The sequence below is a fragment of the Magnolia sinica genome, chromosome 16 (genome assembly GCF_029962835.1).
Source record: "Magnolia sinica isolate HGM2019 chromosome 16, MsV1, whole genome shotgun sequence".
Classification (NCBI taxonomy): Eukaryota; Viridiplantae; Streptophyta; class Magnoliopsida; order Magnoliales; family Magnoliaceae; genus Magnolia; species Magnolia sinica.
Genome location: NC_080588.1, coordinates 2702559 through 2719074, shown reverse-complemented (window position 1 = coordinate 2719074; position 16516 = coordinate 2702559). Strand labels below are relative to the sequence as shown.

General features: G+C 40.3%; 1 protein-coding gene across 2 annotated transcripts in view; it reads right to left on the bottom strand.

Moving 5' to 3' along the window:
- Positions 1-6545: 6545 nt before the first annotated feature.
- The window catches only part of LOC131229554 (glycerophosphodiester phosphodiesterase GDPDL4-like), a 28104-nt gene continuing 18133 nt past the window's right edge, over positions 6546-16516 (bottom strand). For both annotated transcript variants that reach the window (XM_058225548.1, XM_058225547.1), the window contains 3 exons: positions 10040-10179; positions 8336-8816; positions 6546-7155 (listed from right to left, as the gene is read on the bottom strand). In XM_058225548.1, the coding sequence (XP_058081531.1) occupies positions 6851-7155; positions 8336-8816; positions 10040-10179 (926 nt within the window). In that variant the 3' untranslated portion in view covers positions 6546-6850. The remainder of the gene's footprint in view (positions 7156-8335; positions 8817-10039; positions 10180-16516) is intronic.

Below are 16516 nucleotides of genomic sequence, written 5' to 3'. Positions count from 1 at the left end.
AATGTACCTCTCTTCTTCAATCGTTCTCAACCATCCATTTCTAATTTTTCCAACTCCAACCTGTGAAAAATGGACTGGACTTAATGGACGGTCCTCATTCATGATGTGGGTGCCAAACAAGCAATTCAAATTGAACTGTCCAAATTCTGGGTCCCAGTTTTGATCTATCACCACAAAAACACTATACTTAATTGATTATCTGACCATCAGATTAGTGAAAGTTTATTGGACGGTTTAAAATGAAACACATCCCGTGGTCCTGCAATCTTGTCAATGGGCCAGGCTGGCCGGTAGGGCGGGGTGAGAAATTTACAACTGTACGACCCATTTATGGCCCATTTACATTTTTAAGCTCACCTCTCTTTACCTCCCGAGAATAATCCCCGTACGTACGGATGACTTGCCAAAGGCCGAAAATGACCAAGCCTATGGCTACGGATTATAACCGTAGCCATAACCCTAGCCCTTACGTTTTTTAACATGTCCTTCAATCTTTCTATATGTACTTCAATATGTATCGAAGGTCTTTCGATATAATCAAAAAATGTCTAGAATTGTCGAGCAAGTTTGCCTCAAAAATCCTACAATTTTCTATACATTTCGAAGGTATTTTCCCTATGGCTACAAATTATAACTGTATCCATAACTGCAGTCCATGGTAGTCTGTGCTTCTTCTTTTTTTTTACATGGAGAACTTTATTCTACCTAAAATTTTCTCTAATACATATTTATATAAATATGTATATATAAGCATATAAATTTTTTTTCTCTCTTTTTTTTCATTTCTATTTTTATTCATTTACAGAATTCTTTAACTATATCCAAAATTAGTTACATTGCCTTTTTTTTAGGAGAAGCTATTTAGCCTAAAATCTCTTACATTTTCATAATATCCATTATCGAAGGTATAAATTTCCTTTTCATTTCACTTATGTCATTTAATCGATATCGTGTACAATTTACTTCTTTACATGATTTTTCAGCTATTTCCAACATATCTGGTATTTCAGTAATTAGGCATATAAATCCTTTCATTCACTTCGGTCAATTTTCATTTCACAGTCAATTCCATGCATTTCACGCTCAAATTCCGGTGATTCCCCTTCACTTCACAGTCAATTCCATGCATTTCACAGTCAATTCCCTTTACTTCACGGTCAATTCCCTTCATTTCACAGTCAATTCCCTTCACTTCACGGTCATTTCCATGCATTTCACGGTCAATTCTGGCGATTCCCCTTCACTTCACAGTCAATTCCATGCATTTCACGATCAATTCTCTTTACTTCACGATCAATTCAATGCATTTCAGGGTCAATTCCCTTTACTTCACGGTCATTTCAATGCTTTTCACGGTCAATTCGCTTCACCTCACGGTCATTTCCATGCATTTCATGGTCAATTCGCTTCACCTCACGGTCATTTCCATGCATTTCATGGTCAATTCGCTTCACTTCATGGTCATTCCATGCATTTCACGGTCAATTTCATGCATTTCAAGGTCAATTCCCTTCATTGCAAGGTCAATTCCATGCATTTCACGGTCAATTTCGGCAATTCCCCTTCACTTCATAGTCAATTCCATGAATTTCACGGTCAATTCCCTTTACTTCACGGTCAATTCAATGCATTTCACGGTCAATTCCCTTCACTTCACAGTCATTTTCATGCATTTCATGGTCTATTCCGACGATTTCCCTTCACTTCACGGTCAATTCCATGCATTTCATGGTCAATTCAATGCATTTCACGGTCAATTCCCTTTAATCACGGTCATTTCAATGCATTTCACAGTCAATTTGCTTCACTTCACGGTCAATTCCATGCATTTCACGGTCAATTCAATGCATTTCACGGTCAATTCACTTTACTTCACGGTCATTTCAATGCATTTCACGGTCAATTCGCTTCACTACACGATCAATTCCATGCATTTCACAGGGTTGACCGGGTCTAGATGGGGTCAACCCCTCCACTTCTTCTTTATACCGGGTCCCATTGAAAGCAATTGGTGTGAAGGTCAATGCAAAGGATGTATGTGAGATAATTTCGGAGGGTCTAATGTTAAATTCTTGGAATCGTCATATATTAAGAATCTATAGTTTCCTCAACAAGTTTGGGTGGAAACCAAAATCACAGGATAAATCTATAACTCAGGTATGGCCCAAAGAGCTTTGAGGGGGAACGGGGTTGACTCCATCTGGACCCGGTCGACCTGGTCAATTCCCTTTATTTCATGATCAAAGAAACGCGTGTATTTATAGCAAGACGCGTCCACTTCACTTCATTCGCTTCATTTCCTTCTTTCTCTACGACGCATCCACTCCCAGACAGCTTTTCACAGGTCAAAAATGCTGGTGCTTTATCAACTTCACTCCATTCACTCCCCTGCACTCAAATACACGTCCGAACTCATCTTTGTCATCCTTATTCCTTCTTTTCACCCATTTTCTTCATTAAATCTCCATAGGGATGGCAGAGATGAGTTGGGACATGTATTTGAGTGTAAGGGAGGGAATGGAGTGAAATGCATGGAATTAACCGTGAAGTGAAGGGAATTGACCGTGAAATGCATGGAATTGACCGTGAAGTGAAGGGAATTGACCGTGAAATGCATGGAATTGACCGTGAAGTGAAGGGAATTGACCGTGAAATGAATTGAATTGACCGTGAAGTGAAGGGGAATCGCCGGAATTGACCGTGAAATGCATGGAATTGACTATGAAGTGAAGGGAATTGACTGTGAAATGCATGGAATTGACCGTGAAGTGAAGGGAATTGACTGTGAAATGAATTGAATTAACCGTGAAGTGAAGGGGAATCGCTAGAATTGACCGTGAAATGCATGGAATTGACCAGGAAGTGAAGGGAATTGACCGTGAAATTAATTGAATTGACCGTGAAGTGAAGGGGAATCGCCGGAATTGACAGTGAAATGCATGGAATTGACCATGAAATGCATGGAATTGACCGTGAAATGAATTGAATTAACCGTGAAGTGAAGGGGAATCATCGAAATTGACTGTGAAATGCATGGACCTGACCGTGAAGTGAGGGGAATTGACCGTGAAATGAATTGACTTGACCGTGAAGTGAAGGGAATTGACAGTGAAATGAATTGAATTGACCGTGAAATGAAGGGGAATCACCGGAATTGACCGTGAAATGCATGGAATTGATCGTGAAGTGAAGGGAATTGACTGTGAAGTGAAGGGAATTGACCGTGAAGTGAAGCGAATTAACCATGAGATACATAGAAATGACCGTGAAGTAAGGGTGTGTTTGGACAGGCAGATTGGAAGGGATTGGATTGTATTGGAAGGAGCAATCCCAGAATTGGCCGGGCGTGCCAAACAGACACATTGAACTTCTACCTGGATATAGCAATCCCATGGGATTGCTAGCAATCCACTGACATCACCATCATTACCTTGAAATCCACCCAATCCCTCCTAATCCCGTCTATTTTTCCTGGGACGTGTTTAGTTGGACAGATTGGAAGGGATTGGTCGGGCGTAATCGCGGGATTGGCCAAGCATGTCAAACAAACTAAGTGGTGAAATTCCTGGATATAGCAATCCCATGGGATTGCCAACAATGCACTGACGCAACCATCATTACCTTGAAATGGCTGTCATCCACCCTAATACAACCCAATCCCATGGAATCTGCCCGTCTAAACTCGCCCTAAAGGGAATTGACCATGAAATGCATGGAATTGACCGTGAAGTGAAGGGAATTGCCGAAATTGACCGTGAAATGCATGGAAATGACCGTGAAATGAAGGGAATTGACCGTGAAATGCATTGAATTGACCGTGAAGTAAAGGGAATTGACGGTGAAGTGAAGGGGAATCGACTGAATTGACTGTGAAAAGCATGGAATTGACCGTGAAATGAAGGGAATTGACCATGAAATGCATGGAATTGACCATGAAGTGAAGGGAATTAACCGTGAAATGCATGGAATTGACCATGAAGTGAAGGGGATCGCCGGGATTGACCATGAAATGCATGGAATTGATCGCGAAGTAAATGAAATGAATGATATTGACTGCGAACTGATTGAAATTGACCGTGAAGTGAATGAAATGGATTTTTGACCATCGACCTGATGGAATCTTGGAAAATAACCAGGTTGGTTCGCTAAAGTAGCTTCTCCTAACCCAAAATCATATAGGGTACATCAAGTAACTAACTTTGGTTTAGAAGATATTCCTGTTAAATGAATAAAGAAAGAAATGAAAAAAAAAGAGAGAGAGAGAGAGAGAGAGAGAGAGACAGAGAGTGAAAAAAAAAAAATATGCTTATATATACATATTTTTATAACTATGTATTAGAGAAAATTGTTGGTAGAATAAAGTTCTCCACGTAAAAAAAAAAAAAAAAAAGATGCACACGGACTACAGCTCTGGTACGGTTATAATCCGTAGCCATAGGAAATACCTTCAATATGTACTAAAAATTGCAAGATTTTTTAGGCAAACTCGCTGGATAGCTCTGGACCTTTTTCAATTATATCGAAAGACCTTCGATATATATCGAAGGACATATTGAAAAAGCAGGGCTCTGGTTATGGCTACGGTTATAATCCGTAGCCATAGGCCCGCCCAGCTTTCATGTTTCTAAAAAAGCAGGGGCATTTTCGACCTTTGGCAAGCTGTCCGTACTTATGGGGATTATTCTGGCGAGGTAAAAAGAAATGGGCTTAAAAATGTAAATGAGCCATAAATGGGTCGTACAGTTGTAAATTTCTCTATCGGGGTCTGTTTATTTGGTGTGCCCACGAGTTGGTTTTTTTTTTTTTTTTTGGTTTTAAATTCATCTGGTCTATCCATCCAAGATTTAAAAATTTAAAAAAAAAAAAAAAAAATAGATCAGTCTCTCCACAGCACAGGTGGCAGGGTCGATTAACAATCAGGACCATCCATCCACTATTCTATACATCGGATTGCAAATGGTTCAAAATAAACATCATCAGATTATCCTACCCGTCCAATCAGTGGCCTTCAATGCAGCAGTAGCATAGAGAAGTAGTAAACTGTCAAATTTTATCCCGTGAATAGCTGGGTAGGATTGTGTGACACATATGTGATGTACTTTAATTCTGGCAATTCTGAGAAAGCCACTAAGAGAGTGACACGTGGCATTGTATAAGAAATAAGAAATAGATAAAAAGATCTTCAAAGATTTGGAATGCTTTTTGTGGATTTAAAACTGGCGTAAGTCTAATTTTACAGGTCCATAGATAGTTGACAGAATGTTACGGCCGATATACAAAAAGCGCACTCAAGCTGTTTAAGATATAAAAGGCGACCGATGTTGGTCTAACAAAGCCTGGGCCAACAAAAATAAAGCAAGCAGCCGAGAGGAGTTTAGAAGAGAAGTAATCGCAAAAGAAAAACGTAACTTGAGAATGATCTAAAAAGAGACTTTTTAACTTTTGTAACCATTGTAAAAATGGAAGAAAGATTTGGAGGAATAAGCTATAGCAAACATCTATAAATAGTAAAAGAATTCAACAAAAAAAATATCACCCACTCAATCTAACATAACAAACAAACAAACTTATCTTATCAATTTATTTTTTATCTCAGCTTAATCTAAGTTTACATACGCTAGATTTGCTCTTTATCCGATATCAAATAGTTCTTTTAAAAGATACATTCTTGTAATCACTCCTAGTGACTGATTGTGAGTTTTTTTTTTTTGATTTAATTTGCACTGTTATTTTGAAAGTCCTTCTCTCGTGAAAGGCACGAAGTAACCCACCTTGAGAAGAAGAATCTCACCCTAGAGATGCATCCTTGCAGTCGCTCCTAGTAACTAATGGTGAGTTTTTCCTTCTGTTTAATTTGCATTAATATTTTGAAAGTTCTTTTTCGTGGAAAGAACAAAATAACCCGATCTTAGGAGGAAGAACCCCACCACCCAATTATCGCCTGATCATTATCAAATTAAGCACTCATCAAATTCAAGTGTTGGTTATATAGGTTCATATTCGACCTATCTACTTATTTTGGTGCTTGGGCTCAAAGTTGATCAGTTTGGATCAAGCAACTGTACCGTGTGATTTCTGAAACACAGGCAGGCCATTCATGATAGATATCACTAGAGGTACGGCTCATATCAATGCATCACCCTGTCATGTGTACGGAAGAGAAATCGACTAACAAAATTATGATTCTTCGGACTCTACCATACCTTCTTTTTGAGCTTTTCCAACCTGTAAAACGATAAAGAAATGGGTGTATTTGGTAGCATCAAATTCCATGAAATATCTCAGATTCTGCATCAAATTAAACTGATTAATCATGAAATTTCATAATATTTGGGGCACCTAATACACCCAAAAGATGATAAATGAAAAAAGAAAAAGAAACATGATGCAGAATTAGAAGTTTGAAGCCAGTAATTAAACACAGCCCACCGAATTGCTGAGCCACGTGACAGATTATCAGGATGGGGCTTTTAGATGGACCCCAAACCACGCGATCTCAATCTGACAGTGATGATGCAATCATACTACGGCCATTGCGTAACACCTTGATTCACAACCCAGATAATACATTTTACTTATTCTGATTTGGTCTCCAAACAGAACATATGAATAATACAAAAGAATCTATTCCGACTTGTGCATGTCCAAAATATTACAGGACTTCGTGTTTCTCAAAATGGGGGGGGGGGGGGAGAAAATGAACAAATCAAGCCATCAGGGGAGCGGTAGCGGATCAAGAGCAGTAACCACAACAGAAAATTCGCGGAACCTCTCAAGGGTAAAGATGAGAGCAAGAGAGTACCACAGGCGCCAATAAATGAATACAAAGATTAGAAATCATTTGATGGTATCATATGAGCAGGAGAGATGCGAGGAGCATTGCCATCGACATGATGACACAGGCACATGGGCGTGACTGCCCGCTCGGAGGTGGTGAGGATGTGGGTGACAGTGTGCTGCTTCCTCCCCCGGAGGTTGGGACTTTCCTTGAAATCGAAGGCAACGGCGGCTCGTTTATGTCGGAGTCTGTCAGGACTGGGAGCGGAGCCTGGGTCGGCGGCAACGACTGGCGAGTCATAGCAGTTAAGAGGCCACCAGGTGGGATGATACTCATATAAGTTGGCGCATTATTGCCCATCTCTAAACAAGGAGTCCCTGCATCAAACCCAAAGCAACAGTAATTAACTAACTGGAATGCAGTGTGAATTTGTAACATATGAGTTTTCACCAACTGGTTCAAAAGATCAGTTCGACGATCGACTGTTGATCTCATGGGCCCTTGCCATGGGATGGGGAATACTTCCCAAAAAAATAAATAATAAAATCTTCCTACTTGGAAGATCCAAACCATCCCCTTCTCCTTGAACATTTGCATTGAACTTCTCTTTAACTTTCTAATCATGAGCCACTGACCTAAGGGTAAGGGTTAGGATTTTCCGATCTGGCAAGTTTGGATCACACCTCACAAGGGAAATAATGCTTGGCAAAGAGTTTCCATCGTATGCTTGGGTTTTCAATTTGGGCAAGTGGGGCCCAGGGTTCACTGATCCAAGCTGTTTATGTCATTGACCACACTCGAGACGTCCCATGCACCGAACTTCCCAGCTGAGAAGATTGGAACCCTTCAATTGGTGGCCAGAAAATAGATGGTTGAGAGAGAAATCACAGTGATGGTTCACATTCAACCAAAAAAGGCCAAACATTCAATGCCTAGGATCTACTAACCTAGTGATCTAGGTCCACGGGCCATCCACAGTGGGGTCTGTCATATTAACAGAATGTGCCCCAATTGTACAAACGGAAAAATCTTCCGAGCATCAACTCTTGGGCCCAGCATTGCATAGTACAGTCCTCCATACACGGTCAATGGTGGGGCCCATCAGATCTATAGTTTGGATAACCGGACAATGGCCCCTAGTACAGACTGGGTGCATCAGGACCCATCAGTGACTACAGAGTGACTGTGAGCACCCTAGAAAAAGCTAATGTGGCCCAATGAAAAAGCTCCACATCCACCTGTTAGATGTCCTGGAATGACTGCAGTGCAAAAGCAAAGACTCCCTATGTGAAATAACAATTTTGCCATTTTCATTGCAGGCTTGGCATTTGACAGGCGCACAGGGCACTTTTTCATTGGGCCATGACCAGGGTTACAGGAATCCCCTCTTGTAACTGGGGATCATAGGTAATCTGTGTCCATTTAAAAGGGGCTTTTCATTTTTGTGGCGGAATTCATTGCATGTACTCGGACATAAAAATGCATGTAAAAATTAAACAATAACAACAATAAAACAATAATAATAATAATAAAGCATCGTTCATGGAGGACACTTACTTCTGTATCTGCTTGCAGTCTCAGGGAAATCAGTGATAATTCCATCTAAACCAGCAGATTGGAAAAATGAGTTGATCTCCACCGTTGCATCCGAGAAGTAGTCCCATGCTTGGGATACAAACTCATTTCGAAATAGATACACGTGCACAGTGAGGTTAAATGCCTTGAGCTTTGGTATAATGTTGGTGGCAATAGTTAGGAAGTTCAAGTTTAGGGGAAACACAGAGTCCCTGTCGATGGAGACATGATCTGCGAATCTCTTGATTTCCTCGATTGATGAGTTGAGGGCATCCTGGATGCTTTCGTCCACTTTGTACACGCACTTGTACTTGCTTTGCTGCTTGATATTTTCAAGAACGGAGCTGTCGGTGGACCGGATCATGACATCCGGAGCTGTCTGATTGTCGTAACTTGCATTGCTCAAGGCTTTGAGGACTTCATCAATAACAGGAAGACCCTGCTCCACAAGGAAGGCTGCATGCTGCAGGGATAGAAAGGCAAGGAAAACTCAATTGCTACAACAGAAATAAACTTATAGACCTCAGATTTGTAGAGACTTTGTTGTCTCAAAAGCAAGAGGTTGGGTATGTTTGGGTGTTCCAGCTTTCGAAGGTAGATGGGATCTCCATGTAGGGGTGGCAATTGGTTGGGCTTGGGCTCGACTGCGGTCAGCCCAAGCCTGACCCATTTACTAAACGGTTCAAGAATTATAGCCCAAACCCAATCCACGGCCTGTTATGCTCTAACCAAACCCCACCCACCTAAAATTCATTGAGCCCGGCCTCGACCCACCCGATCCATTTAATTGCAAACGGGCCTGACCCAAGCCAACCTGCCATGACCCAACTCAGGTTTAAGAATGGAATGAGTCTAAGGCCTTGCACAACCACGCCAAGTTAGTTGTTTCAGACATAAAAAATAAAAATCATCTATACAATTCTTCTTTGTTTTGTTTTGGGTTTTGGATCAGGTTGGGTTGGGTTATCTGGTCCAACAAATTGATAATCGATATAGGCAGGTCAGGTAGGGTTCGACCCATGCCTGACCCATTTACTTAAATCGGTCGCATTTCTAGCCCAATCAGCTACACATTTAGCTTGGCCCAAACCCACCTCAAAAGCGGGTCGGGCCAGTTGCCCCACAGGCTGATGCAACCCATTACCACCCCTGGCTCCATCCAAATCGCATCATGTTCTTATCTCACTAGGGATTTGTAATAGAGAAAGAAAGAAGAAATAAAAAAGAAAAAAGAACAAAAAAAAGAAGAAGCAGGAGAATAGATTGGGACTTGCACCAAGCATTTGCTTGGCTATCTACACTGTACATGTGGGCTCACCCTTTGACAATTGATATCGTTCATATCACAGGCCTCACTGTGGATGAAGGTCGGGAGATGCATCCAAAAAATAAGAAAGAAAATCTTGAGACCCAAATGTTGAATCGGGTCCCTGCTAAATGTAGGCCATTGGTTCAAATTGTCCATCTTCATTGGAAGGCTAGGATCATTGGATATGGGAGATATTAGCGCATGGCCTATTCAGTGATGGGACCAACCAGATCAATGGCCTAGGTCACTGAAAGGTAGGATCAGCCTGCAAGGTTTGTTGGTCGCAAAAAGAAACCATTTCTCTCCATCTAGCCTCATATAATACCCCATCTCTCATATGCTAATAGAACTAGAATGTACAGTGGACATGCACTCACCTCTATGCTGATCAAGATTCCAGCAACTTGTTGCTTCCTTGCGAAGGCCAAAAAATCAGAAAATGTCATGAACTTTCCTGCATCTGCATAAGCTGGGTTCCGCTGCAGGTTATAATCCAAGAATGGATTTGATATTGCCGCTGCAATGAGAAGAAAGAGGGAAAACAGTTAGGAAATATACAAGATTTGATCAAGCATTTGGTAAGCCCAATATACTGTCGATGGAGGATAAATCCTTTGGGATCCAAGTTATTCGTATGGTGGGCCTCATGGCGTTTGGGAGATACCTCAGAGTCTCATCCACTGAATAACCTGACTGTTGGATGGCTAAGATCATCTGAGGTTACCAAAGAGGAGATATTAGGGCATGTCTTATCACATGATGAGGCTGCTGAGACCAATGTTTTAAATATCGACGATATCAGCTGATATATCCCACTTGTGCAATACAAAACGCATAGATAGTACCGATATATCCCACATCTTCAACCTGGTGAGCGTTTTCAATTTCCGATCTCTTTTTTTTTTTTGGTTAAAAATATGTTAAATCAATATCAAATGGTTAAAAATCCATTGTTTCTTCATATTTTGCATGAAAAATCATGGAGTTGGAGCTTTGATTTTGATATCCAATGGTTCTTCATGTTTTTTTTCGAAAATTTCCTTCAACCAGTTGTCAATTAAGACTAATTTCAAAGTATTTAGGAGTATTTGATGAAATGATCATCACATACACTCTAATTTCAAATTTTGAGTGTAGTTGGTCTAATTTGGAAAAAAAAAAAAAATTGGGAAATTTTGAAATTTCCACAATTTCTCTCAAATTGCTTGCAATGTTCCACTCCAAACATGAAATCAAGCATGCATGAGGGCTGATCTACTGATTTGTTAAGTCATTGACAATTTTTGGAAAATAAAAACAATTTTTTAATTAAAATATTACTCTCTTTTTTTTAAAAAAAATTCCCTTCAACAAGCTGTCAATTGAGACTAATTTCGAAGTTTTTAGGAGTGTTGGATGAAATGATCATTACATACACTCTACATGTTATATATTCAAGTTGAAAATAGTTGTATTAGTTAAGTTAGACTGTGCATAGCTTAGGAGTTAGGACCCTATACAAGAAACCTATCATGTGCACTTCTTTTTGAAATGTTATGATTTAGAAGTGTGTTAAGGTTTTTTTTTAATAATCCCTTAAATTTCATTGCAAAATTTAACCATTTGCCCAATGTTTCCCAAAAAGTGGGATAAATTACCCAATACAAATGATATATCCCGTGCAATAACCGATATATATCTAGAACCCAAGGGTGCGATATGTAACGTGATATCGATATTTCGAACACTAGCTGAGACCCACAGCTTAGTTGAGGTTGCTGAAAGGTAGGCACCAGTTGTACACTGTTGGATCAAACCAAAATAATAATGATAATAATAATAAGCAGAAAGAACAAACTACCATCTCTTTCAATTGAGCATCATTTAATATCTTGAACACAGGCCTATTTCTGCTGCATGTCAAATATAATGAGTACGAGCATCTCTGTGCCCATTAACTACAGCAATATCAGAATATGAGGCAACAGACATCAGGAACAAAGTGAATGAAGGTTGGCAACGTGAGGTACAATCTTTTAAAGCCCAGACCCAACTTGGCTCATTTTCAGGGTGGTTGGGTCCAACTGCTGTCCAAATGTCAGACAGCTCTGGCCCATTAGGGCTGGAAATTTGCTTCATAAAAAATCAGATAGAATTAACAAGGTTGCTTTTAAGTGGTAAGCTCCTTCAAGTTTCAAATGCTAGTTGTGGATCCAAGCTTCAACTGATATAGTTGCATCTTTTTTAACATAAATGCAGTGTTCAATGTATCAATAGCATTGATTATATTGGCCTATACTATCGGTATCACTGGTCATCTATATAAACCTAAGGAGTGTTCAAAAGGGAAAAAAAAAAAAAAAAAATTTAAATTATCATGGATATCAATCCATATGGCACAATATTGATATTATCAAAATATATCCATGCAAGTTTAGTTGTATAAATACAGCATCAAGATACTAGTGATATTTTGCAAGTATCAACTGACACCAGTGATAGTTGCAATATTAGACTGGAAATAAAATTTGAGAAAAGTTGAAGAAAAGAAATTGTCCTTTCCTTGGGTTGTGTTTCTTGAGTAGTTATGCATCAAGAGGGAAATTTGGTGGAGAAATTGTGATCCAATAGCAAGGTCAGGCAGGAACTTCAATTTTGAAAGTGGAAGAAATTGGGGAAATCTGAATTTCGATCCACAGTCTCATGTATGTTTTAACAGTATTTTAAATAACTATCTCATGTATATTTTAACGGTGTTTTAAATAGCGCGTAGCATATAGCGTACGTTTGGCCCTCCATATTGTGTAGCATAAGCTACACGATACTTAATTTTTTAAAGTAAAATAATAGAGAATATGATCAAATTTGCAAAATGTATAATTGTTATGAGTTTTTTACTGCAAATCTGGATTGTCAGTGTTTTAAATAGCGCGTAGCATATAGCGTACGTTTGGCCCTCCATATTGTGTAGCGTAAGCTACACGATACTTAATATTTTTTAATTAAAATAATAGAGAATATGATGAAATTTACAAAATGTATAATTGCTATGAGTTTTTTACTGCAAATCTGGATCGTCAACCACATATTTCCATGCAAAATCTCTCTTTGCCTTCAAACATCTCTAAGTGTGACCTCTTTTTTTTTATTATTATTGAAACATCACAAATTCACAATATGGTCCACAATTCGGATGGTCCAGATTGATCTAAGTGCTCTATCCATGATATAAGACCACACCTTAGATGGTCCAGATTGATCTAATGTAGTGCCACATGTGATGAGGATGAGTCACCATCATTTTAAAATAGGTGTTGAACTAGCATAGAAGAAAAACTTTTTAAAATAAATAAATAAATAAAAAGAGGAGATTTCAGGTAGCATATGCTATTTGCGCTACACTAAATGCTACACTGCATGTAGCTCTGTAGCTTACGCTGCCTACATACGCAACGTGCTACACTACGAGCGCTACCAAAAACAATGTTAACAGCTCCTGAAGTTTCACTTAAAAAATTTCACTATTTTCTTTTAAGTGTCCCTAATGTTTACTTTAGACTGATACATTACGTGATACATGTGGTTTTTCAAATGTTTTGGACAATATTGATACTTCGAAGTTCAAACACATTAAATGGAAGTCCCCTTAATTGACCAGTTCATAGCAATCGACATATTTAGGTGGCTGGTTATGTTCCCAACCAGTCTGATCATTCAGCCCAGACCTTTTTTAAACACTGGGTCCACGTGTTCATGAACACTGGAAATGAGCTCATGTTGTGAATCTAGAGAGTGGTAGTGTATGGTGTGTGCGGTTAGTGGCTCTTTTAATGTAAGTGCATGTGCACTCTTTCCTCTTCTCCTGCAGTATACTATATACACTATTCTAATAAAACATTGTGTTAGGGCATGTTGGCCGATACACAACATTTCCCCAAACTCCCTTCTTTCCCCTTCTTCTCTCTCTCTCTTCTCCTCTTTTCTCCACACTATAATCATCAAATCACCTTCTTCTTGGTATTAGAGCATAAATTAGGGCATTCTGCATTTAACAAGTTGAGAGGCGACACATCACCTTCCTGACGTCAGTGTTGTACGGACGCATGGAACCCATTTGAGCTAAAAGTTTAGAGGTTTGATAGATCTTGATTTTAGAATATTTAATTTTTCGAGAACTTTTAAACCTTCTTTCAAGGTGTTTTGGCCGAAATAGAGAAATTCGAAAATCGGATCCTTAATAAGATTTTCTTTGATCTGCCTCAAATCGGTAAGTTTTTCTTTGGTTTCTTTACTCAAGATGGACCAAAATCTTACCCCAAGAGATATTAGGGCATGTTACGACCCCTCGACTAGTAAGAAATATGTTTCTGCCGATGTAACAGTCTTTGAGGATGTTTCTTTTTTCAGCTCCAAGTCGATCCCTTTGTGATCCTCTTGCGAGTCAAGGGAAGCATAACTCTTATCCTCTTCCTCTTTCCACTGGTGATCATGGGAAAACTCTTCTCCCCTCCATCCAGCATCCTGTTGGTGATTTGAGTGACCCTAAGCCTCTGCGGGTGTATCCTCATTGAGATAAATCTTCACACGCTCAGCCATCTAGCCTTTTACTCACTTTGGATGTTGGCTCAGGTGACTCTCCTACCTCGAGTCTGAATCTCTCCATTGCCTCGTGCAAAATGTCACAATCTTGTACTCAGCACCCCATTACTAATTTCGTTTCATATGATCATCTTTCACCGTCCCTTCAGTCATTTACAGCTTCCCTTTCGTCACAAATTATTCATCGATCTCTCTCACATGCTCTTCATAGTCCTAACTGGACGAAGGCGATGATAGAAGAAATGTCTGCTCTTTAGAAGAATCATACTTGGGAGCTTGTGGCACTTCCTTCAGGGCATAAACCTGTTGGATGACGATGGATTTACACAATCAAGTTCTTCCGGGTGGCTCCATTGATCGCTATAAAACCCGTCTTGTTGTCCGTCTTGTTGTCAAGGGCTACACGCAAACTCATGGCGTGGATTACTTCGAGACATTCTCTCCAGTGGCTAAGCTTAATTATATTTGTGTTGTGATCTCCTTGGTCGTCAATTTATCATGACCCTTGTTTCAACTTGATGCTAGAATGCATTTCTCCATGGGTACCTTGCAGAGGAGGTCTACATGCATCAACCTCCTGGCTTTGTTGCTTTCCGCAACGCTGCGCTTGTATGTCGATTGAAGAAAGTTATTTATGGACTCAAACAATCCCCACGTGCATGGTTCAAAAATTTTAGTCAGGCTCTCATGGAGTTCAGCTTTGTTCGTAGTCATGCGAATCATTCCTCTTTATATGTCGTTGATCGACGGGCATCATGGTTCTCATTGTGTATGTGGACGTTATTGTTCTGTCCAATCGTGATTTGGTTGAACCGTGGAAGGTTAAAGAATTTCTAAAGACTAAGGATCTTGGTCCTCTTCGCTACTTCCTAGGAATTGAAGTTGGTCACTCCTCATCCAGAGTGGTCTTATCACAACGAAAATATGCGCTTAATCTTCTCATGGAGACTGGCATGTTAAAATGCGAACCTACTACCACCCCCATAGATACCTGGCCGAAGCTTCGGCCAGATTATGGTGCTCTCTTTTCTGATCCCATGATGTATCGATGACTTATAGGCCGGCTCATTTACTTGACTCTTACTCGCCCGGATCTCTCCTTTGCAGTGGGTATTGTTAGTCAATTCATGCAAATTCCCCATTCTTCACATCTCACAGCTGTATACTACATACTTTGGTATCTAATATCTAAAATCAGCCCCGGGTCTTAGCCTTCGCTTTCAATCGCATGGTCATCTTCATATTCCTGGCTATTCTGATGTCGATTGTGCAGGTAATAATTACGATCGCTACTCTACATCCAGCTTCTGTACCTTCCTAGGTGGCAATCTTATCACATGGAATTGCAAGAAGCAACTAGTTATTGCTCGATCCTCGACTGAAGCAGAATATCATGCTAGGACTCATACAACGTATGAGCTCGTGTGGCTTCACACCCTTCTTAAATAACTTGGCTATCCTCCTTCAACTCTCATTCCTCTTCATTGCGACAACCAAGCGGCCATCCATATTACTCGTAACCCAGTTTTCCATGAGTGCACTAAGCATATTGAGGTCGATTGTCACTTTATTCAGGAGAGATGCCTCTAAGGAAATCACCACCCCTTTTGTTTGATCCGGGGATCAGCTCACTGATGTTCTTACAAAGTCTTTGAGTCGAGATTAGAGTTGTACACAAGCAGCCTAAGCTTGGTAACTCACTCGACTCGGCTCGAAAAAGCTTGACTCGACTTAGATCGAAACGCTGTTCGAACCGAGTCGAGCCATATTTTGGGCGCTCGGAACATTTCGAGTCGAGTCCGAGCTGGACGTGGCTCGACTTGTCTCGACTCGACTCGACTCGACTTTAAGTTATATATGAAGTTTTTTTAAAAAACCCTACCCAGTCGTCTGACCCTACCCGTACGCACAAACCAGCAAGCCCTACCCGTTCTCCCTCCCTTTCACCTGAATCGCCCCAAATCGCCCAAATCAATTGTCCGTCCTCGTCCAATGTCTGTCCGGCGGCATTTCTTTTGAAAGTGTGTCCTATCCTCCGACCTCAACTCTCTCCATTTTTTCCAACCGTCCGAGTAGCGGAACCCATCCAACCAGCAACCACTGGCCGGACGGACCTGTTGAATGTATATTAAGTCCGACAATTCCGACCAGCGACCACTGGCTGAACAACCGTCTGGTACAGGCCGAACTTGGCTCAACGCTCAAAACTCGACTCAAAAACTCGAACTCGAAACAGGCTCGAAGACTCGAACTCGAAACAGGCTCAAAAACTCGAA